Source organism: Bufo bufo, chromosome 5 (genome assembly GCF_905171765.1).
Source record: "Bufo bufo chromosome 5, aBufBuf1.1, whole genome shotgun sequence".
NCBI lineage: Eukaryota > Metazoa > Chordata > Amphibia > Anura > Bufonidae > Bufo > Bufo bufo.
The window spans coordinates 463,887,894-463,913,758 of NC_053393.1; the positions used below are offsets into that span (position 1 = coordinate 463,887,894).

The 25,865-nt window shown below is 44.1% G+C and overlaps 1 protein-coding gene across 1 annotated transcript in view; it reads left to right on the forward strand.

The window, feature by feature from the left end:
• The window catches only part of DNAH11 (dynein axonemal heavy chain 11), a 303,358-nt gene that overhangs the window by 142,131 nt on the left and 135,362 nt on the right, over nt 1-25,865 (forward strand). The window contains exons 40-47 of the mRNA XM_040433722.1: nt 660-737; nt 1,442-1,574; nt 8,029-8,156; nt 12,916-13,064; nt 13,801-13,954; nt 16,090-16,221; nt 20,968-21,141; nt 25,555-25,759. Of these exons, the coding sequence (XP_040289656.1) occupies nt 660-737; nt 1,442-1,574; nt 8,029-8,156; nt 12,916-13,064; nt 13,801-13,954; nt 16,090-16,221; nt 20,968-21,141; nt 25,555-25,759 (1,153 nt within the window). The remainder of the gene's footprint in view (nt 1-659; nt 738-1,441; nt 1,575-8,028; nt 8,157-12,915; nt 13,065-13,800; nt 13,955-16,089; nt 16,222-20,967; nt 21,142-25,554; nt 25,760-25,865) is intronic.

A 25,865-nucleotide genomic window follows, 5' to 3' on the forward strand; every position in this document is an offset into this window, starting at 1 on the left:
CACTGTCTGCACCGACTGGACTGTGTCAGATAGTGGACCGTGCAACTGATAACACCCAGCGGTCAGTCTGTTTATAAAGTTCTGGGAGGAATAACAGAGGAACAAATAACGAGATCTCAAATCGATTACTTACAAAAGTATACATGTGAGGAGAGCGGCCAGGTCCTCTGTACTAATGAAAACTTATACAACTTTCTCTCCACCCTCGAATCTTTAGTTTGCTGTGGGTGAATGAGACCATTCTTCTTCACAAACTAGTAGGTACCAAGTCCTGCTCTCACTATCTAGCCTAGGCAACGCTCTGTCAGCTAAACAGCCAGGACCCAGACTGATACATTGTAGCAAAGTATTGCAGAGCTTGTGCTGCCGCTGGTGCATTTGGCTCAGAGAATTGCCTAGATTGGAAGCAATTGTATTCACTTCGATGAGAGGAGGATTTTTGGATTTGTAATCCATGACTACAAACCACAGTTTTCTCGTCATTAACCCCTTGATGACACCCACTGTACATGTACAGCGGATGTCGTCTCTTTTTAAAGGTGGCGCCTGTTTCGGAGCAGAGCAGAATCGAACAGCGTCAAGTTTAGAAATGAGTTTCAGCCATGTGTCATATTCCGTATCTCCAGTAGTCGTTCACTGTGGACTCTGTCTTCATGTAGGTTGTCCAGCTGGAGGAGTTACTAGCTGTGCGCCACTCAGTCTTTGTGGTTGGAAATGCAGGAACTGGAAAAAGCAAGGTAGGAGATGAAATATTATTTTGGGCAAAAGGCCGAAAAGTTCACTTGTTTGTTCTGTCGAAAGAGTCAGAAGCAGTTTCATAAAAAAAAAAAAATATATATATATATATATATATATATATATAAAAGTGACATATTGTATGTCGGTCTGCAAACTATACCTGCTTTACGTTACTTGTGAAATTAGCCAGATAATACGCTTTTATGTATTGCACAAGAAGCTCCTCCTGTTTTGTTTTTTTCTCTTTTACACGTCAGGATAGAAGTAGTTAAACAATTGTCGTTTCGATGGTTTTAAAAAGTAAATGTTATTAACATTGCATAGGTTTTCCGCACAAGCGAACAATTACAATTTATACCTTAAGCTATTTTAATTTCAGATAAATTGACCTTGAAAAAGTGGAAAAATCCTAACCTGCAATTTGTGACTTCATTCGAGATCTGGCTTTCTGACAGTTATTTGTATAATTTCTTTTCTTGCACACATACAATACTTCTGCACTTATTCTCTTTCATCACAACTAATTACACTACAGTCTGTATAACTTAATTGCTTCCATTCTACTCAGAATGTCTTCGTAATTACTGATGATTTATATCAGGAAACTACTCGGAAATTAATGGATTGCATAGGAAAATATAAAACGAATCTGAACTATTGGTAGGGCTTTTGTTTCTTCTTTAATATACTTTTACCTGTTCAGGTGTTAAGGACACTAAACCGGACATATGTAAACCGCAAACAGAAACCGGTGTGGAATGATTTAAATCCAAAAGCGGTGACCACTGATGAACTCTTTGGCTTTATCCACCCCAGCACACGAGAGTGGAAGGATGGTAATTATCATTGAAATAGTTGATTTCGTAAATAATATTTCAATAGTAACATAGTACATAAGGCCGAAAAAAGACATTTATTTGTCCATCCAGTTCAGCCTGTCATCCTGCAAGTTGATCCAGAGGAAGGCAAGAATTTTAGTGTTGCGTTGACTAAGCACTATCATGTAGTTACCATTGTCCTTAACTCTTCACCTTAAAGGGACACTGTCAGGCCTCCTGAGCATATTTAGATCTTTATATGCCCTCCTAGGTCTTGTAATAAGTTTCCAATTCACATAAGTATTATCCCTGTGCGCATTGTAAAACGTGAAAAATAATCTTTATAATCACCTGTCAATCAACTGTCCTTTGTGCCCAAGGGGCGTTCTTTGCGCCGCATTTGTGCCCAGCCGCGCCCCAACTGCCGGATCCTTAGACGCCCATCTCATTAGAATTCACTTCGCTGGGCGGTATTTTCCTGTCCCCGGCATTCAGAGATCCCGCGCATGCCCAATACGAAGTTACGGTCATCGGCCTCAATAGCATTATCTGCGCATGCGCCCGGCTCCCTCGCTCGCCTGGGATCACATCGCGCCTGCGTCCCCTATGTTTCTATGAGGCCGCTTTAGCCTCTCCATTCTGCGCCTGCGTAACTGCGCCTGCCGTAACTTCGTATTGGGCATGCGCGGGATCTCCGAATGTTGGGGACCGAAAAATACCGCCCAGCAAAGTGAATTCTAATGAGATGGGCGTCTCTAAGGATTCGGCAGTTGGGGCGCGGCTGGGCACAAATGCGGCGCAAAGAACGCCCCTTGGGCACAAAGGACAGTTGATTGACAGGTGATTATAAAGATTATTTTTCACGTTTTACAATGTGCACAGGGATAATACTTATATGAATGGGAAACTTATTACAAGACCTAGGAGGGCATATAAAGATCTAAATATGCTCAGAAGGCCTGACAGTGTCCCTTTAAAGGGCTTCTGTCACCCCACTAAACCTTTTTTTTTTTTTTTGCTTACTTTTTGGTCCTGTAGATTTTGTTTAAAACATGCTTTTAAAATATGCAAATTACCTTCCTACCAGCAAGTAGGGCGGCTACTTGCTGGTAGCAGCCGCATCCTCCGATCCTAAAGACGCCCCCTCCGCATTGTGATTGACAGGGCCAGCAGACGGGATCTTTCTCTGCTGGCTTTGCCTGTTAGCATTCAAAATCTGGTGCCTGCGCCGCGGCCGTACCCGTTTTCAATCGGCGCAGGCGCACTGAGAGGCGGCCGCTCGCTCGGCCGCTCCATCCTCAATGCGCCTGCGCCGGGTGTAGATGTAACGTCATCGGCACAGGCGCATTGAGGATGGAGCGGCCGAGCAAGCGACCGCCTCTCAGTGCGCCTGCGCCAATTGAAGACAGGTACGGCCGCGGCGCAGGCGCCAGATTTTGAATGCTAACAGGCAAAGCCAGCAGAGAACGATTCCGTTCCCTGGCCCTGTCAATCACAATGCGGAGGGGGCGTCTTTAGGATCAGAGGATGCGGCTGCTACCAGCAAGTAGTCGCCCTACTTGCTGGTAGCAAGGTAATTTGCATATTTTAAAAGCATGTTTTAAACAAAATCTACAGGACCAAAATGATTAATTTGATTATGTAGGCATAAATCGCAGTGTAGGGGTTATAAGTAAGCAAAAAAAAAAAAAAAGGTTTAGTGGGGTGACAGAAGCCCTTTAATATGACTTACTTGTATATTATCAGCAGGAGGTAATTTCGGTAAGATTCCAAACATGTACATGATGAAGATTGTGCACTTTGTACTCTCCCCATCAACACCAACATTGCAATCACTAGGGCTGGTGGTTAAATACTGACAGCCCTGGGCCTTAGAATGGCCTCTATGGCTTTCCAGTATTAGTGACTCTTAGGGGATATCTTATATATGCCTTAACAGATTCCAGAGCAGTTAAAATAATAATAAATCCTTAATATAAATTGAACACTATCATACATGTACGCAAAAATAAGGTGACTTCGGTTGACTTTACAGAATATTCCATCGTGTGAATTTCAAGAATAACACTTTCTGAATTATTTCCTGCATTACCAGTTTTCCACTCTGCAGGCTCTATAATTGTCCATTTGTGTGGGTAGAGACTAGCTGCTATTATTTTACTCGTGCACATCACACACACAGAAGATCTTCTGCTCCCCTATTTCCCTGTAGCACACGGTCATAAGCAGCAGCATGGAGGACATTATACAGCAGTAAAGAGCAGTGTAGCTGTGAATCCAGCACAGCCACCAGGTTCAACCTGACTGGTTTCCTTTAGGGACAAATATGGCTTGGTTCTTAAAGGAAAACTATAATGGTGCACAGACAATTTGATCTGCTAGCAGCATATTGTAGAGCTGTGCATAATTGATATATAGATTTGTGAGAAAATATTCACCATAACATGCAACTTATAGAATAAAATCCCTGCTGTTTTTTTTTTTTGCTTCGGAGTCCAGTGGGCTGTACTACTTGCTGATAGAAGGCTATCACTGTATGCATAGTCATACTAGGAGGTCTATTAGTTATTAAATGAGATCACACAGCATCACAAGAGCATGGATCTCTGTCGATAAGTTACAAGCTACACTAACTCTTCAGCTCCGTTGGCTCTACAACATGCTGCTGGTAGAGTAAGCAGTATTTTAGTAGGGACAAGTAGACATTGAAAGGTGAACATTTTAGTTGGTGTTTTATTTTTGTGATAACCCAAAAAGAGAAGCAGGAATTCCACTGCACTTCTCCGGTATAAACTCTAATTTATTGTTTCATCAAGGCCAGCCATATCATGCTCCTCAATCCTAGTATTAACCCTGAGGGTATAGCTACATGTAATGTAAATGCTGGGAGTTTTACCGCATTTACACATTGCGCTGGAATCGACACATACTGTATTTTGACATGTGGTGCAAATTTTAAATCTGAAGCATATTTCACACTTTGCAGTACAACAGATGATAAAGTCTGCAGCAATTCCGCAGCATTTCTGCATTAAAGTCCGCACAATTTGGTCAGATGCACTACATGTGGCCATGTGCTACTTATTGGTTCCCTGTCAATAAAGAAAACCTACTTAGCACACTGCTCATTTTAAGCTACGTGATCCTGAATGCAGAAATAGCTGTTTCTGGCTTTTAGAAGGTTGCCAGTAAACTTAATTGATCATTGATGATGTCGAGGGTATGCCCTGTGACAGAGGAAAGTAGTGGAGCTGCAGGGAAGACGAGATCTGTTCCTTCTCTAGCTTTCCATGCAGGGGCGGACATACTGAACCAGCTGCACAGGGGCCCAGAGTGTGAGGGGGCCCATCCTGGACTGGCCCGCTGGGGAGATCGTGACTAACAAATGAGCTTTCTGAGTTGCCGGTAAGCTCCTCCCACTTTGAGACTGCACACAGTAAGAAAAGTAGCTGGCTGCAGTGGGGCCCCCTTCCTGAACTTCAGAGGCACTGAGAGATGATCTGCTGGTCAGGGGCTGAATAGCAGTGCTGATTCATAGGAGGGCTGGTAGGTTTTAGTGTAATCAGCACTAAAACCTGTAATCCTGGTCAGTAAGGCTGGATCTACAGGTTCTGATTTTCAACAAATCGCGGCAAAAAAACACTGCATTGTGCCGCGATTTTATCAAAAATAGGACCTTGTGGACCCAACCTTATTGACCAGGAGATGGAAAGCTGATTGGTCTAAAAGCACTGACAGACTCTCCTCCAATGAGCCAGCTCTGCTAGAAGGAAGGAAGGGCTGCTGCTGTGTAGAGACCGAGCCCTGCTACTGAGAGGGGGAGGAGCCTGAGCCTGCTACTGAGAGAGGGAGGAGCCTGTCTGAGGACACAAGAACCAGCAATATAGAGCCAGGAGGTGAGGAAGGGATCTATATGTAATGTAGTGTAAAAGAGTGCCTGCCCTGCATGTATGACAGTGTGTGTATGTGAGAGTGCATGCATGTATGACAGTGTGTATATGTGAGTGTGCCTGAATGTATGACCGTGTGTGTATGTGAGAGTGCCTGCATGTATGACAGTGTGTGTATGTGAGAGTGCCTGCATGTATGACAGTGTGTGTATGTGAGAGTGCCTGCATGTATGACAGTGTGTGTATGTGAGAGTACATGCATGTATGACAGTGTGTGTATGTGAGAGTGCCTGCATGTATGACAGTGTGTATGTGAGAGTGCCTGCATGTATGACAGTGTGTGTATGTGAGTGTGCCTGCATGTATGACAGTGTGTATATGTGAGTGTGCCTGAATGTATGACAGTGTGTATGTGAGAGTGCCTGCATGTATGACAGTATATGTATGGGAGTGTGCCTGAATGTATGACAGTGTGTGTATGTGAGTGTGCCTGCATGTATGACAGTGTGTGTATGTGGGAGTGCCTGCATGTATGACAGTGTGTATATGTGAGTGTGCCTGAATGTATGACAGTGTGTATGTGAGAGTGCCTGCATGTATGACAGTATATGTATGGGAGTGTGCCTGAATGTATGACAGTGTGTGTATGTGGGAGTGCCTGCATGTATGACAGTGTGTGTATGTGGGAGTGCCTGCATGTATGACAGTGTGTATATGTGAGTGTGCCTGAATGTATGACAGTGTGTATGTGAGAGTGCCTGCATGTATGACAGTATATGTATGGGAGTGTGCCTGAATGTATGACAGTGTGTGTATGTGGGAGTGCCTGCATGTATGACAGTGTATGTATGGGAGTGTGCCTGAATGTATGACAGTGTGTGTATGTGCCTGAATGTATGACAGTGTGTGTGTGTGCCTGAATGTATGACAGTGTGTGTATGTGAGAGTTCCTGCATGTATGACGGTCTGTGTATGTGAGAGTGCCTGCATGTATGACAGTGTGTATATGTGTGTGTGCCTGAATGTATGACAGTGTGTGTATGTGAGAGTTCCTGCATGTATGACGGTCTGTGTATGTGAGAGTGCCTGCATGTATGACAGTGTGTGTATGTGAGAGTGCCTGCATGTATGACAGTATATGTATGGGAGTGTGCCTGAATGTATGACAGTGTGTGTATGTGGGAGTGCCTGCATGTATGACAGTGTATGTATGGGAGTGTGCCTGAATGTATGACAGTGTGTGTATGTGCCTGAATGTATGACAGTGTGTGTGTGTGCCTGAATGTATGACAGTGTGTGTATGTGAGAGTTCCTGCATGTATGACGGTCTGTGTATGTGAGAGTGCCTGCATGTATGACAGTGTGTATATGTGTGTGTGCCTGAATGTATGACAGTGTGTGTATGTGAGAGTTCCTGCATGTATGACGGTCTGTGTATGTGAGAGTGCCTGCATGTATGACAGTGTGTGTATGTGAGAGTGCCTGCATGTATGACAGTCTGTGTATGTGGGAGTGCCTGCATGTATGACAGTGTGTGTATGTGGGAGTGCCTGCATGTATGACAGTCTGTGTATGTGGGAGTGCCTGCATGTATGACAGTGTGTGTATGTGGGAGTGCCTGCATGTATGACAGTCTGTGTATGTGGGAGTGCCTGCATGTATGACGGTCTGTGTATGTGAGAGTACATACATGTATGACGGTCTGTGTATGTGAGAGTGCCTGTGAGGATGTGTGAAAAAGACCCATTCATTTCAATGGGGCTACAAATGATACAGACAGCAGACTGCGTGTTGCGGCCCTGCAAAAAAGATAGAACATGTCCTATCCTTGTCCGCAATTGCGGACAACAATCTGCATTTTCTATCATAGGACGCACGCGGGCACTCTCCGTGTTTTGCGTATCCTCAATTTGCGAACTGCAAAACACATAGGTGGCTGTGGCTTCAACACACATTGTGCAGCCAAAGCCTGAAGCAACACTACTCTACACCGCAACTAGTAAAGTAAATGGGGCCATGACCCGACAGTCACAAAAAATCCAACCTGCTGAATTTCTTGCGACTTTCTGATTGTGATTGTAAGAAACTTGAAGGTTACAATGCGACCCCGTTCATTTTAACTCAATGCATTGCAGCATTGTGCTGCTGTGATTCTTGGTTGCACGAGACATTGTTGGCCAAAAGCACTGTGCCGCCTTATATGCTCCTTGGTCCTCCAGGATTATGCTCGTATTGTATATGTTTATGTCTGTATGTGTGGTTTGTGGAGGGGAGGGGGGGGGGGGGCGCTCAGGCACATTCTTTGCACAGGGACCCTCTGCTGTCTGTGTCGGCCCTGTATACAAATCCACCTCTGTCAGCGATCTACTGGGCTTTTACACGGATCTGTATAGAAGATCAACAGGGGAACACACAAATGATGTCCCTTCTAACCAGAGCCCCAACAATATAATAATACGTGTAATAAAATTTTATAAAATACCACCTATTTTTTTCTCTCCTTGAGAATGAATACCATTTGTAGACATTTTACACACTGCCAAAGCACAAACTGCAACGTTGATTTTTCTCTCCTTTATCAGGTCTCTTCTCAAATCTTATGAGAGAACAGGCAAACATAACTCACGATGGTCCTAAGTGGATTGTGCTTGATGGAGACATTGATCCCATGTGGATTGAATCACTGAACACAGTAATGGATGATAATAAGGTGAAAAACGCTTGATGAAATAAAGGAGAGTAGACAGAAAAAAGTAACTCACCCCGTTTCATCCCTAAATGCCTTAAACAAGAGACTCGTATCCACCCTGACAAGTGCCATATTCTTGCCACCTGATGAACTGTGGCTTTTGCTGTAGGGAATGCATTGGGATGCCTACATCTGGATGGGACTTGTTGTGTCCTCCTTTGTCTTATATAATGAAGCCTTAATAATCATAGCTTGGTGGATATGACATTGTATTCTCTTATTGATAAGAACTGCCTCCTAGTTCTCTCATAGTTGATATGATGACCATGTGTTAGTTGCACTATATTTCACCAGTTTGCTTATATCCTGTAAGTGATGGTGCTCTTTACCAGGGACCTCTTGAGGCATATTACGTTGGGTTCCTGTATGGGATCGCTCTTGTTTAGGTGGGTATACCCTTTTAGGAATAGTGTAATCTAGGGATGGAACAGAGTGGGTGACCTTTCTTCCTTTACTTTTTGTTCTGCATTCCTGCAGGTTTACTTGATGTATGTGAGCATTCAGTTTCCTTTTTGTAGTATAAATAATAAAGGTTAGAGGGGATTTGCCAGCAGTTCTGACCATGTGAAACTGCTGACAGTGCTAGGTAAGTGCTGTGGAGAACAGTACTAGAGAACTTCAGTGGAGCTTTTATAATTAGGAATATTGTAAATATGAACTTTTATTCTGACAGGTTCTGCTCCTGCGAGTTCCCTGCTCTCCCCAGCTACTACCCAGCACTGTCAGCAGTTTTGCATGGTCAAAGCTGCTGACAGACTGTCTTTTATAAAGAGGTTTTCATATGGATGGCCTATGCTCAGGATAGGTCATCAATATCAGATCAGCTGGGTTCTGGCCCCTGGGAGCCTAATACCTTACATGCCTTTATTTTTAGCTTACATAGATTAAAGACTGTGAAATAGTCAGTAAAGTGTCTCCGGCCAACTCAATAGATGTTCTTAATGATGTCCACAAATTTACGCTCTACTAAGTACATTATTTAGTAATTTACTATACTGTTTATTATGTTGTCAGGTTACGATTAAAGGGGTTGCCTGCTTTATTTATACAGTAATGATGACCAGTCCTCAGGATAGATAATCAGTATCCGCTGATTATAGAGATGGCCGTGCTCTGTGCGAGTGCTGCCTTGTCTTCATTGTTTACCTGCTCGCCATCGCAACCGCAACAGTGATCAGGTGTAATTACAAGCCGTCCCATTCACTTCAGTGGGACATTTCCTTCCTATTCAAGTGTATAAGAATGATCCATCCCATTGAGGTGAATGGGATGGCTTAGGCTAAGTTCACACTTCAGTTATTTGATCAGTTATTTCCATCAGTTACTGTGAACCAAAACCAGGTGCGGGTCAAAAAAAAAGAACAGGTGCAGATCCAATAATTACACCTTATCTCTGAGTAGGCTTTACTAGATTCACTGAAAGTGCCATAAAATTAACCTTTTATCAATGTTACATCTAAAATAAAATAAAAGTATTAACAAACATGAGCCCCAATTATACCAACAACAAAAATGGTGATGAAACAATAGAGAGCTGGGCAGGGAGGGGGGAGGAGAAGGTTTTTATATATCTATCCCTATCCTTCCCTCATCCTAAACCCTGTCCCCGGAGTCGCACCCTAATGGTGGATGCACTCCGTGGTCCTACCTATCCTAAATTGTCCCTGAGACGCTCTTTAAAGCATCAATAATACATTGACTAATAACAGTTACCCCTCACTAATTCCTGAGAATGCCCTGACGCGTTTCCTCTTGTACCAGATTCATCAGAGGGCAATCAATATCAAAGACCACCTATAAATATAGGCACTAGGGCAGAATTAGATGAAAATTAGGACAAAACAACGCGATACCACATAGAGACATCAAACACAGCGGTGTCTGAAATCATGGCACACACTGACTGTTACAGTTATATATGGTATAAAAAAATCATTCATTTCATGATGTAAACTGAGGCAGAAAAGACAACTTATGCTACTCAATAGTACACTGTTATGTGCTGGAATATAGTGATTAAAGAGGACCTTTCATCAGCATCAAGTATGTAAACTGAATATACATACATGGAGAGCGGCGCCCAGGGATCCCCCTGCACTTACTATTATCCCCGGGCGCCGCTCCGTTCTCCGGTTACAGGCTCCGGTAAAGTCATAGTTAGGCTCCACCCATTTGAGCCTGCCGGCGTCTCTTTCTCCTATGTTGTAGCGATGGCCAATCGCAGCGCTCAGCTCATAGCTCAGCTCCCACTCCCTGTCCTGCTGGCCGCTGTACCCCTCCTCCCTGGCTGTCGCCTGATCTGATATTAAGAGAGAGAATAAGTTGGGGACTGAGAAATGTGCATTTGGGGTGGGGCGGTAAGATGTTGCTGCAAGGCAAGCCTCATGATGGAGGGGGTCTAGGGGACTGAGAAATGTGCAATGGGGGGGGCCTTTCTCAGTCCCCTAAACCCCCTCCATGAGGCTTGAGGCTTGCCTGGCAGCACATCTTACCCTCCCCTTCCCCCCCCCAATTGCACATTTCTCAGTCCCCCTCCATGAGGCTGGCCTGGCAGCACAATTACCCGTGCAATTTGGGGGGGGGGGGGGGTAGGATGTGTAAGGCTACTTTCACACCTGCGTTCAGGTGTCCGCTCGTGAGTTCCGTTTGAAGGGGCTCACTAGCGGCCCCGAACGCATCCGTACTGCCCTAATGCATTCTCAGTGGAGGCGGATCCGCTCAGAATGCATCCGCCTGCCAGCGCTCAGCCTCCGCTCCGCTCAGTGAGCGGACACCTGAATGCTGCTTGCAGCGTTCGGGTGTCCGCCTGGCCGTGCGGAGGCGAGCGGATCCGTCCAGACTTATAATGGAAGTCAATGGGGACGGATCCGCTTGAAGATGACACTATATGGCTCAATCTTCAAACGGATCCGTCCCCCATTGACTTTCAATGTAAAGTCTGAACGGATCCGTTCAGGCTACTTTCACACTTTTTTCTAAGTTTTTCTAAGTTATAATGCAGATGGATCCGTTCTGAACGGATGCAAACGTCTGCATTATAGGAGCGGGTCCGTCTGATGAAACATCAGACGGACCCGCTCTGAACGCTAGTGTGAAAGTAGCCTAAGATGTGCTGCCAGCCTCATGGAGGGGGACATGTAGCCTTAGGCTACTTTCACACTAGCGTTCAGAGCGGATCCGTCTGATGTTTCATCAGACGGACCCGCTCCTATAATGCAGACGTTTGCATCCGTTCAGAACGGATCCATCTGCATTATAACTTAGAAAAACTTAGAAAAAAGTGTGAAAGTAGCCTGAACGGATCCGTTCAGACTTTACATTGAAAGTCAATGGGGGACGGATCCGTTTGAAGATTGAGCCATATTGTGTCATCTTCAAACGGCTCCATCCCCATTGACTTACATTGTAAGTCTGGACGGATCCGCTCGCCTCCGCACGGCCAGGCGGACACCCGAACGCTGCAAGCAGCGTTCAGGTGTCCGCTCACTGAGTGGAGCGGAGGCTGAACGCCGCCAGACGGATGCATTCTGAACGGATCCGCCTCCACTGAGAATGCATTAGGGCTGGACGGCTGCGTTCGGGGCCGCTTGTGAGCCCCTTCAAACGGAACTCACAAGCGGAGCCCCGAACGCAGGTGTGAAAGTAGCCTAATAGACAGACTAAGGATACTATACCAAGTGTTTTTGTTTGTAGTTAATCTTTATTAGCGCTTGCATATCTTGTGTTCGTGGGGGCCTCATGTTCGAGTTTCGCCTAAGGCCTCACAAAGTCTAGAGCCGCCTCTGGTTGGTGCAGCCGAATTTCGTCCAAGTTGACCATGGGCAGGAACCAAGCTGCCACTTTGGTGCGTATTGTGATATATGAAGGGGAGCTCGTCTGCACTGGGTTCGTGCGGTGAGCGGATGGACACAAGGTTCACAACCCAATTGAGGATACAAAGTATTATTTTTTTTTTGTTTGGTAAAGACGACGCGTTTCGGGGTACGCAGGACCCCTTTATCAAGTCTGAAAAACACAAAGGTCGATAATATAGTGTATATACAAACCTAAACATTTTATCCACGCGTCGTCTTTACCAAACAAAAAATCAAAAATACTTTGTATCCTCAATTGGGTTGTGAACTGCGCCTTGTGTCCATCCGCTCACCGCACGAACCCAGTGCAGACGAGCTCCCCTTCATATATCATGTGCTGGAATATGTCAGATAATGAGATAAATATGTGTATCTGACGGCTTGCAGTAGAACCACTCACTCTATCCCAGACCAGGGTTGCAAGAGCTGATGTCTGTCTCACAGTGGGATGTGCTGCGCTTAAATGAGCAAAGCTTTGCTACCACTTTTGGCTCACAATTACTGATGGAAATAACTGATCAAATAACTGAAGTGTGAACTCAGCCTTACTTGTAATTACACCTGCTCACTGTTGCAATTGGGACAGCGAGCAGGTAAACAATGAAAGCAAGGCAGCGCTTGCAGGAGCACGCCCTTCTCTTCAAACAGCTGAACAGTGGGGGTGCCGGGTCTCAGTCCCCCGTCGATCTGATATTGATGACCTATCCTGAGCATAGGTCATCAATATAAATAAAGCAGACAACCCCTTCAATGCAGTTTAATACCATATTAAATTGGAAGGGAGATGGGTAAGATATATATATATATATATATATATAATTATTATATAATACTGTATGTATACATATATTATGTTTTATATGAAGGTCCTGACGCTTGCGAGCAACGAAAGAATCCCTCTGACTCCTACAATGCGTCTAGTTTTTGAAATTCATCATTTGAAGACTGCAACTCCAGCCACTGTTTCTAGAGCAGGAATTCTTTATGTCAACCCCCAGGATCTGGGTTGGAATCCGTAAGTATTTTATAAAACAATTAACTGTGTAAATAAAATATAATCTAAAAAAAATATTGACTCAGTAATTTCTTGGGAAAGCTTTCACTTTCAAATATAAGATGGCTCAGAATGAAGACAAACATCACCATTGTGTTAAATTGAAGCTGTATGTATGTTTTTTTTACTTGGCTGGAAATCAACTAAATGTCTAAATGATCTTTATTAAAAATGCTTTACGATTGATGTACATGTTTTTTTTTTTTTTCCACATTAATATATTTAAAAGGAAACCCAGCAGTCTTACACGTTTCACACTGGCCATTGAGCCTCATGATAGGCTGACACTCCCTCTTCTGTAGAGATCAGTTTTCTGTAATCATTTTATTATCATCACAGGCAGGATTACAATATAAGATAACAGTTATATATAAATAATGCAGATCCACAATTGTCACTGCTCACTTCCTCCCCTCCCTGCACAGGTCGCAGAACATGCCTAGAAATCTTTCCCATAGAGTCAGTGAACATCTCCAGACGACCGTTTCATATGGTCCATGTGTTTCTCTGAATGCTGTTAAGAGCAGCTCAGGCATGGTGACCACCAATCTAATGGTGTACAGACCATAGAATAAAATGTCTATCATCAGAAATGAAGAATAGTTTAGAAAAATTATTTATTAATATCTAAGTTTAATTAGTAAAAAACTAAAATCTGTGATACATTTCCTTTAAGTCTTTTATTTGACTGCTGCAGGTATGTGACCAGCTGGATAGATACCAGAAGTAGCCAAACAGAGAGAGCCAATCTCACCATCCTTTTTGACAAGTATGTGCCTCCATGCCTGGAGCAGTTCAGGACGGGGCTTATTAAAACCATAACACCCATTTCAGAGAACAGTATGGTTCAGGTAAGAAGATGTGTTTGTAAATCTAAACGATAGACACGTGTTCCTCCTCAATATTAGTAACAAAATCCGCTGGGGCAAAGGTGGTTGTTTTCTTGATTAAAAAAAATCTGTGCACCAAGTAGGCATTATACTGTATGATGTAATGAGATGCAGAACGGAAGTCACCGATAGGATACATGCAGCTCTAAATATGGTTTCTCGCTAATTTTGTGGTTCCTAATAACAATCTACATATGAGGCTATGGCATAGCATTAGGATATTAGCTACTGCTGTAGATCAGGGATCAGCAACCTTTGGCACTACAACTCCCAGTATGCAAACATGCTCAGCTGTTCTGAAAACTCCCATAGAAGTGAATGGAGCATTCTGGGAGTTGTAGTTTCAGAACATCTGGAGTGCCTGAGGTTGCTGATCCCTGTACTAGATAGATACTAGCTATAGCCCATTCACAGGTTTTCCCCGTACCGTGGAGCTCCAGTCCATGCACCGCAGCTCAGCTTCATTTATGTGAAGAATATTGTGGAGGCCCTATTGCCAAACTAGCAATCCAGTACTTTAATTTCAGGATCAGTGGAGGTCCTAAAGGTTAAAACCCCACTGATCAAAAAGTGATCACATTTCATAGTGATATGGCTTTACTTTCTGGGCTGAGATAACCAATTTTAAGGATCCAAATGAGCCCACAGGAAGACATTGCTAATGGTGCAATGCCGAAAATCAAATCATTTTTTTAAAAGGGTCTTATCAACTTTATCATCTATTTCGTACCATTCTGTGTTGCATTGTGGCCTGATGCAATTTACTTTAGAAAAAAGCAGGGCAGAGCTCCAGATGGCAACTGAAATGGTCAAAATGGCAACTAGAATGTCTCCTGCACTAGAACTGTAGCTACAATCCTCATTTATAACTGTAGACACTGCTTGCTGTATACCATGGGTACTAAACTAGTTTTAGTAAAGATCTACTTACCTCGGTCTCTGGTCAGGTTGATGTCCAAGCTGAACACCAACAGTAAATATGTTGTCTTTTATTAGTAGTAGATAAGACCCCTAAAATGAATTTGGACCCCAGTGCAGACATCTAAAATTAATTCAGACCCTAAAGCAGATCCTTCCAGAGCAAATCCCTATCCTTAATTCAAATGCAAAAGCAAAACCCCTACTGATGTAGACCCAAAACTGGAGAAAAAAAAGGAAAGTACTGTATATCATTTCCACTCGCAGGTCCTCTTCACTTCTTGGTGCCACCAGACACAACAATCTGACAGTGATGGGGGCACTACAGTGATCAGCTGATCGCCGCAGGTCCCATTCCTGGCAGTTAGCCAGCCGCTGCAGGGGAAATATACTATTACATGGATGCAGGGGTGGCCCTGGAAAAAAAACCTAAAAGTGGCCTGATGTTGTAACAGTGTTCAAATTGACAGCAGGTGGGGCAACCCAAATAGCCGGGGCCAGCAACACCATAGCGCAAAAAACTGTCCCAGCAGAACCATATACTACAGAGCAGCACAATATACTACCCCAAAAGCTCTCCTTCTGTTGTGGCCATCAATAGCCATTTTCTGTCCTCCCACTTGTCTCTGATTTAGATATGGAGCAGGGGGCTTACGAGGTGAGATGTGGGCCACAGCAGTTGAATTCAGAGGGCATGTGTGGTCCCTGGTGAGTTTGTGATTCTCATAGGGTTAATTGCCACTAAGAGCCCATTATGTACCTGGCCAGTGGCAGAGAGGAGGGCTTTGGTGGCCCCATGAGCATCGGCCCACCGGGAAATTTTCCTGTTAGGTCTATGGCCAATTCGCCCCTACATGGAGGCCACCTGTCCATGCAATACAAGGATAGCTCAGGTCTGCCAGAATGGGAGATGCTCTCATAGTGTGTCTCTCCATTCTGGCCCATAGAAGAGGATCTCAACACAGCGCTTTGATGTGATAACCGGGCATATCGGTAGAGGTTGTCATTGTTTGACACCTCCTCTCACTTGTAAACCTAATTATGTTTTATTTAATTATCTATCAAAGTGAGGAAAATTACTGTGAATGATTCTGCAGAAATGTATTTTTACTTTTCATAAAATATTTGACTATTACTTGTCTGTATAATAACATTAGTGTGTCATCCATTTACTACAGACACTGTGTTCTCTTCTTGATTGTCTACTGACCCCGGAGAATGTTCCTCATGACTCTTCCAGAGACCTATACGAGTTGTATTTTGTCTTTGCCTGTATCTGGGCATTTGGTGGGGCTCTACACAAAGACCAGGTTTGTTGTGACACTTTGATTGAGGATTTATTTATTTGCATGTATTTTAAATGATAGAAAATTGCTTTGTCATATATTTACCAGTCCATTGAAAGGCTTGGCATATTAAAAAGGTTGTGCGGGTGAAATATTCACGCACATGACATAATACACTGAAAGATCTTTATTTCTGCCTGTCACCCTGTAATTTTCTTCTATTATCTTTCTTTTCTCCTACACTCATGTAATTACGTAGTCCTTTTGTATATTTTCTTTCTTGATATTCCCATCTTTGTTCATCTTCAGGGTATCAAAGTTGAAATGGGGGAACTGTGTGTCTACATCAATACTGTTCCAATAATACTCAGTGTCTGCATTTTAAAATTTGACCGTATTAAATTAGTTAACAGTTTCAAACCCCTTCATCCATAAACTGGATTGAGTGGAGTACAAGGGACCACACTGCAAAATCTGTTTTTATTGCTCCTTTTTAAGAAATATTGGATAGATGCTTAGTTGCAAAAGCAATATATGGTTAGGACCCTGTATGGGATTATCTACAGTAAAATAACATCATTTTTCTCCCTTCCCAAAGACTGGAATGCTTTTTGGTTTTCTGTTTTATTCTTTATGTTATCTGTTTATTATATATATAATATTTTATATTATTTTGTTATATTTCAAACATTCTGATTAAGGCCTCATGCACACGACCGTATTTTTTTGCGGTCCGCAAAAACGGGTTCCGTTTTTCCGTGATCCGTGACCGTTTTTTCGTCCGTGGGTCTTCCTTGATTTTTGGAGGATCCACTGACATGAAAAAAAAAGTCGTTTTGGTGTCCGCCTGGCCGTGCGGAGCCAAACAGATCCTTCCTGAATTACAATGCAAGTCAATGGGGACTGATCCATTTGACGTTGACACAATATGGTGCAATTCCAAACGGATCCGTCCCCCATTGACTTTCAATGTAAAGTCAGGAGTTAATATACCATAGGATCAGAGTTTTCTCCAATCCGATGGTATATTTTAACTTGAAGCGTCCCCTTCACCATGGGAACGCCTCTATGTTAGAATATACCGTCGGATTTGAGTTACATCGTGAAACTCAAATCCGACAGTATATTCTAACACAGAGGCGTTCCCATGGTGATGGGGACGCTTCAGGTTAGAATATACTGAGAACTGTATACATGACTGCCCCCTGCTGCCTGGCAGGTGCTGCTTAACAGCAGGGGGCAGCCCCCCCCCTGTAGTTAACACATTGGTGGCCATTGCGGCCGGCCCCTCCCCCTCCCCTGTAGTTAACTCATTGGTGGCCAGTGGGCCCCCCTCCCTCCCCTGTAGTTAACTCGTTGGTGGCCAGTGGGCCCCCCTCCCTCCCCTGTGGTTAACTCGTTGGTGGCCAGTGGGCCCCCCCTCCCTCCCCTGTAGTTAACTCGTTGGTGGCCAGTGGGCCCTCTCCCCTCCCTCCCCCTCCTAATTAAAATCTCCCCCCCTATCATTGGTGGCAGCGGAGAGTACCGATCGGAGTCCCAGTTTAATCGCTGGGGCTCCGATCGGTAACCATGGCAACCAGGACGCTACTGCTGTCCCAGTTGCCATGGTTACTTAGCAATTTGTAGAACCATTATACTTACCTGCGAGCTGCGATGTCTGCGTCCGGCCGGGAGCTCCTCCTACTGGTAAGTGACAGGTCTGTGCGGCGCATTGCTTAATGACCTGTCACTTACCAGTAGGAGGAGCTCCCGGCCAGACGCAGACATCGCAGCTCCAGGTAAGTATAATGGTTCTACAAATTGCTAAGTAACCATGGCAACCGGGACAGCAGTAGCGTCCTGGTTACCGATCGGAGCCCCAGCGATTAAACTGGGACTCCGATCGGTACTCTCCGCTGCCACCAATGATAGGGGGGGAGATTTTAATTAGGAGGGGGAGGGAGGGGAGAAGGCCCACTGGCCACCAACGAGTTAACTACAGGGGAGGGAGGGGGGCCGGCCACACTGGCCACCAATGAGTTAACTACAGGGGAGGGGGGGGGCGGCCGCACAGGCCACCAATGTGTTAACTACAGGGGGGGGGGGCCCACTGGCCACCAATGTGTTAACTTCAGGGGGGGGGGGGGGCTGCCGCCTGCTGCCTGGCAGCACCTGCCAGGCAGCAGGGGGCAGTCATGTACACAGTTCTTTTAGTATATGTGTTAGAATATACTGTCGGTTCTTAGTTTTCACGAAGTGAAAACTCAGCTATGAAAAAGCTTTTATGCAGACGGATCTTCGGATCCGTCTGTATAAAAAGTAACCTACGGCCACGGATCACGGACACGGATGCCAATCTTGTGTGCATCCGTGTTCTTTCACGGACCCATTGACTTAAATGGGTCCGTAAACCGTTGTCCGTCAAAAAAATAGGACAGGTCATATTTTTTTGACGGACAGGATACATGGATCACGGTCTCGGCTGCAAAACGGTGCATTTTCCGATTTTTCCACGGACCCATTGAAAGTCAATGGGTCCGCGAAAAAAAACGGAAAACGGCACAACGGCCACGGATGCACACAACGGTCGTGTGCATGAGGCCTAAGGCTACTTTCACACTGGCGTTTTGGCTTTCCGTTTGTGAGATCCGTTCAGGGCTCTCACAAGCAGTCCAAAACGGATCAGTTTGCCATAATGCATTCTGAATGGAACAGGATCCGCTCAGAATGCATCAGTTTGCCTCCGTTCAGTCTCCATTCCGATCTGGAGGCTGCTTGCAGCGTTTTGCTGTCCGCCTGACGAAACGGAGCCAAACGGATCCGTCCAGGCACATAATGTAAGTCAAGGGGACTGATCAGTTTTTTCTGACACAATCTGACACAATAGAAAACTGATCCGTCCCCATTGACTTTCAATGGTGTTTAAGACGGATCTGTCATCATGGCTATAGAAGACATAATACAACCGGATCTGTTCATGACTGATGCATGCGGTTGTATTATTGTAACGGAAGCCTTTTTGCAGATCCATGACTGATCCGCAAAAAAAACGCTTGTGTGAAGTAGCCTTAGTGAACACCAGAAGTACCATACATTTTTCAATGGGTAAACATTACACGTTCAACAAGCATAATACATTTCCTTAAAGGGAACCTGTCACCTGCACTATGCTGTCCTCATTGAAGGTATAGGATAATGACAGACCCGCTGATTTCAGTGGTCTGTCATTTCTGGGATCGTCAGCACTATGAGGGAGATGAGTCGGATGTTAGTCCTTGTCCTCGCCCTCACCCACATCCAGACAATGATTGACAGATTTCTCTCCTGTGCACAGCAGGGAATAGACCTGTCAATCATCAGGGGCGGGGGAGGGCAGGTGCAAAGAGCAGCATTGAACTCCCTCGCAGTACTGGCGTGCACTGTGGGACTTGGCAGGTCAGTACTCTAAAAGTACTTGTGCCATAAATAAAAGTATTTGCACCATAACTTTTTTAGCTTCTCGACACTTTTCTAAGGTTAAGGGCAGGGCTGAGTGGGTGGGTGCCCACCATGGCCTGCCGGATTTACTATAATGTGCGCCAGAAACTGGCATAACTTAAAGCTCAAGTGTAGATTTGAGTTATGGCACACAGAGTGCCAGAGATGCGACTAATTTTTTAAGAGCTAGTCCTGATCAATGTCTCCCATTGTACCTTTTTGTGGGGAATAATAAGTTGATGGCTTTCTGTTATCCAGCACTGTAATGTGGGTTTTCCTGATACTCTGTTCTACATATTTTTTAATTATTGCTACTGATGCTACTGTTTTAATTTTGGGACATTAGGTGCTTGGGGCCCATCTTATTTTGCTATGGAGCCCTTTAAATTCTACTTACGCCCCTACATCCAACATGGCAATATATAGCATTCTGGCCTATGTTTCAGCGGTGCTTCCCATACATCATGTAATACTTACCGGTTCACGGAAATCTGAACTCTTCTTTACTGTTTGTCAAGACAATACATCATCAAGCATGCCGCATTGGGGGCGTGGCTTATTTTCCCTTACACCAGGCATGCTCAACCTGCGGCCCTCCAGCTGTTGCTAAACTACAACTCCCAGCATGCCCGAACAGCCTACAGCTATCAGCCTACAGCAGGGCATTGTGGGAGTTGTAGTTTTACAACAGCTGGAGGGCCGCAGGTTGAGCATGCCTGCCTTACACCATGAAAGCCAGCCCCCTTCTGCTCACAGTATGGTCATGTAAGGATGAGCAGGGGAAATCGGCAGTGGATCAGTGCAGTGTCACTACGTAACAGAGAAGGAGATGTGGACAGGAAGAGGATAGATGGTGGATGAGCAGAGGACAGCAAGTAGACGGTAACAGGAGGGGCTGGGGGTATGTAACTGTAAGTGAGCAAGCCAACCAGTGAAGAGGTCAGGACCTACAAAGGCAGTTAGTGGATTATGGGAAAGGTAGTTTAGAAAGGTGCGTGGAATTGCATGAAACGGGAAGCTTTTGGTATTCTGGTAGTGAAGGGAAAGAGAAGAATGAGGGTTAAATGGATAAAAATTGAGCTGGAGATAGATATGAAGGAAGCTGGAGTCAGTACTTTAATAAAGCAAGGTATTTCATTTTCTTTTAATCTGTTGGACATCCCCTTGAATTTAGCACACCAGAATATGGAGCATAATAGATACAAATAGAAAATGCAAAACTGGTGAACAGTCTGGTGCAAGTATGGAACCTCTCTCTAGCTCTTTGAAGCTTTATTTGACATATTTATTTGTACCATGCCGGTTTTGTTCCAGTTAATAGACTACAGAGCTGAATTCAGTCATTGGTGGATCAAAGAAATGAAAGCAGTGAAGTTTCCAGGCCAAGGAACAGTTTTTGATTATTATTTGGATAACAAAACCAGAAAGTTCATCCTTTGGAGTGAAAAAATGCCCAAATTTGATATGGACCCGGATACCCCTCTACAGGTACATTGTAGCGTCACTGAGAAATATCTTTTTGTTCTGAATTCTATGTCATTACTAATAACTGAAAATGCTTGAAACCAGGTAGCAAGGAAGGCAAGCCCAAAGGCTATGTACACCTTCTGAGCCAATTTTTTTTATGTTTGCATGTTACTCATTTTTGGCTACAATTAATTTTTTTTCAATTGGCCTTTATTAAAAAATATTGAGCTGTTCTGTCATAAAGGGTTAACAGTTTTTTCTAGCTGTGTGACTGGTACTTTTCACTTTCACTTTGTGTTAGTCATCTAATAAACCTCATCTCTAAACTACTGAGAGGTCATAAAGACCATTCTTATCAGTAAGACAAAAACTGAAAGGAGGTCATAGAGCAGAGATAAGGAGTCGGTCTGCTTCTGGTCTGACAGAAAGGACAGAAAATCCTAAGGGTGCTACTAGAGCATCCCAGCTCTGTACAGAAAAAAGGATGCCATATTTTTTATAAAGATCAATTTTAAAAAATATATTTTTAGGTCAAAATGAGGACAATGCAATAATAAAAAATAAAATTGCCCCCAAAGGTGTACATAGCCTTTAAGGGACAGGGATTGCTTGTTGATTAAATTTCATTGTGTCTTTAGAATAGTCTGTATTCATGGAATGTAATGATTATGGTTTCAAATTCTGAAAAATGTATTTGAAAAAATATTAGAAAAAAAGATGCTTGAAATCTGGATTTTTCATTGTGACTGTTTTATTGTATGTTTTGGTTTACATTTTGGGGAATTGGAAGGAAGATATTTATCAAAACTGGTGAAAAGGAAAACTGGCCTAGTTGCCCATTGCCCAATAACCCTATTTGATGTGTGCAACCAAACCAGTTTTCCTTTACACCAATTTTAATAAAACTCACTTTCAAGGGGTTGTGCAAGAATGGTTTTGGCAAACCTTACACCTTTACCACACACATACTGCCTGACCTGCAAAGGGAAGATGACTTACCGGATTCTTTGCTCCGGCTCCCCACTCCATTTCCTGAAGGTCTGCAATGGTCCGCTTGGCTCCATCGATAACAACATCCTACTAAGAAAAAAATAAGGGGTTGGGTCAGCACAACCTGCCTGTAGGTGCACATCACTATGGCGAAATACATATACAAACGGAAAATGCAAATGTGATCGCACACTACATCCAGCACTCTGCCCTCCATGCTGGATGAGACATTGGTTTATATTTTGGCCAAAGCATAGTAAGCCACTCACCGCGTCAAGGTTGTCTCATGAGTGGTCCCTAACTCTTGTTCCTACCTGTTCATGGGCCATGACAGCCACATAAAATCCAGGGAATGCAGGTCAGCATGCAAGCCAAGTACACTTTGCTTGTAACCCCGTCCGGTGCCATTACAGCTTTCATCGGATCCAGGGATGCAAGTACCAACATGCATGCTGAACCCACCATATACTTCTCCTGGAGCCAGATGGCTAATGGTAGGTTCTATACAAGCAGACTCAGTTTTATACTGACTTTAAAACCAGCCTCAAGGACAGATTAACTGGTCAGGTGTGCAATGACTCCAAGGAGATCGCCACGCCTCCAATATATACTACAAAGAAAAAAATAAGGGGTTGGGTCAGCACAACCTGCCTGTAGGTGCACATCACTATGGCGAAATACATATACAAACGGAAAATGCAATGTGATCGCACACTACATCCAGCACTCTGCCCTCCATGCTGGATGAGACATTGGTTTATATTTTGGCCAAAGCATAGTAAGCCACTCACCGCGTCAAGGTTGTCTCATGAGTGGTCCCTAACTCTTGTTCCTACCTGTTCATGGGCCATGACAGCCACATAAAATCCAGGGAAAGCAGGTCAGCATGCAAGCCAAGTACACTTTGCTTGTAACCCCGTCCGGTGCCATTACAGCTTTCATCGGATCCAGGGATGCAAGTACCAACATGCATGCTGAACCCACCATATACTTCTCCTGGAGCCAGATGGCTAATGGTAGGTTCTATACAAGCAGACTCAGTTTTATACTGACTTTAAAACCAGCCTCAAGGACAGATTAACTGGTCAGGTGTGCAATGACTCCAAGGAGATCGCCACGCCTCCAATATATACTACAAAGAAAAAAATAAGGGGTTGGGTCAGCACAACCTGCCTGTAGGTGCACATCACTATGGCGAAATACATATACAAACGGAAAATGCAAATGTGATCGCACACTACATCCAGCACTCTGCCCTCCATGCTGGATGAGACATTGGTTTATATTTTGGCCAAAGCATAGTAAGCCACTCACCGCGTCAAGGTTGTCTCATGAGTGGTCCCTAACTCTTGTTCCTACCTGTTCAAGGGCCATGACAGCCACATAAAATCCAGGGAATGCAGGTCAGCATGCAAGCCAAGTACACTTTGCTTGTAACCCCGTCCGGTGCCATTACAGCTTTCATCGGATCCAGGGATGCAAGTACCAACATGCATGCTGAACCCACCTGTCATGGCCCATGAACAGGTAGGAACAAGAGTTAGGGACCACTCATGAGACAACCTTGACGCGGTGAGTGGCTTACTATGCTTTGGCCAAAATATAAACCAATGTCTCATCCAGCATGGAGGGCAGAGTGCTGGATGTAGTGTGCGATCACATTTGCATTTTCCGTTTGTATATGTATTTCGCCATAGTGATCTGCACCTACAGGCAGGTTGTGCTGACCCAACCCCTTATTTTTTTCTTTGTAGTATATATTGGAGGCGTGGCGATCTCCTTGGAGTCATTGCACACCTGACCAGTTAATCTGTCCTTGAGGCTGGTTTTAAAGTCAGTATAAAACTGAGTCTGCTTGTATAGAACCTACCATTAGCCATCTGGCTCCAGGAGAAGTATATGGTGGGTTCAGCATGCATGTTGGTACTTGCATCCCTGGATCCGATGAAAGCTGTAATGGCACCGGACGGGGTTACAAGCAAAGTGTACTTGGCTTGCATGCTGACCTGCATTCCCTGGATTTTATGTGGCTGTCATGGCCCATGAACAGGTAGGAACAAGAGTTAGGGACCACTCATGAGACAACCTTGACGCGGTGAGTGGCTTACTATGCTTTGGCCAAAATATAAACCAATGTCTCATCCAGCATGGAGGGCAGAGTGCTGGATGTAGTGTGCGATCACATTTGCATTTTCCGATAACAACATCCTGTTTGATTATGGTGATGTCAATCACTATCCGCAGTGGTACCAACTCCCCGCGGACAGTGATTGACTGCAAAGGTGTCATACCGGATGTTGACCTTGATGGAGGCCAGGTAAGTAATCTTCCCTTTGCAAGTTCTGCAGAATGGGGAAGGGGGGGTTGCCAAACCGCTCCCCCCCCCCCATTCTTTCACAACCTTTTTAAAGGGGTTGTCTCATCTTGCGGTTACTAAGGTCAGATGAGACACAGTCCCAACCACCTTCATACCGGGAAACAGCAGAGTGCTCCGGTGCAGTGCATGAGAGCTACAGAAACCGTGTAGCACAACTAGCTATGGTGTTTCTGAGTTAGGGAAGCAGTATAGCTTGCTGCGCTGTTTCTGTAGCTCTCATGCACCGCAATAGAAACTACTGAAACAGAGAGAACCAGAGCGCTCTGCTGTTTCCTGGCCGGGAGTTGGTTGAGTCTGTATCTCATCTCTCCTTCGTAATGGCAAGATGTGACAACGCCTTTAAGACCTTTAGTGGGAATAAGCTTCTGTTCACATAAGTGTCATGACTTCTGTTCTTAAATAAGCCATTATAGCTTTGACTGATCCATTTTTAAACAGACCTATATGAATAATGCTATATGAAGCCATGGCACCAGAATTATGCTATATGAATAATGCTATATGAACCATGGCACCAGTAGTGAGATAGTTTGTGGACTCTCACTGCAGTCCTTGGTAGCCATTTGGCGCCGGTGGTGTTGTGGAGTGGGCCTGCTGTGGAACCTACACTCCCTGAAGTGTATGGTAGCCGTCATGGCGCCTAACAGGTAGAATTTAGCGTAGGAACCCGTCTAACAGAGATCGCCTTGACGCTCGGCAGACGGGCTCAAATAATTTTGTACAAAACGATTTGCCAAGTATCTCGCACTTATAGTGTAGCTCTTGTTATTATTATGCAATTTTGTACTCTATATTGCAGTGAATTGTCGCATTGCATGTTTTCGTCTTTTAATGCTATGTGTTTATCAGATTTCCTACAGCTTACTAGTTTTTTTTTAATGACAGCTAAAGTAGTGCTGCAGAATACATTATTCTTGCTGTTAAAAAAGCAACCCAATTGAACAGACACCAGTGCAGTATAAAAGGGGTGTATCCCTGAGAGAAATCTGCTGAATAGGAATAATATTATACAAGTTATAAGCAGTAACTTCATAATTTTTTTAATGTATTTATTTGATTTATTATAGGCAGTTTTCGTCCATACTTCTGAAACCACATGCCTTGGATACTTCACAGATCTTCTTATAAAAAAGTCTAAGCCAGTCATGCTGGTCGGCAGTGCAGGAGTGGGCAAGACTGTGTTTTTAAATGACAGACTAGAGGGCCTATCTGATCTGTACATGATATCCAAAGTACCTTTCAACTATTATACTACATCAGCCGCTCTGCAAAGTAAGATTAATATATTATGCTAATTACTTTCAATGTGTTTTCTACCTTTTTTGACAATTTTTTTTTTTTAACTGTAAGCGAATTTATTTTAGAATTAAATAGAATG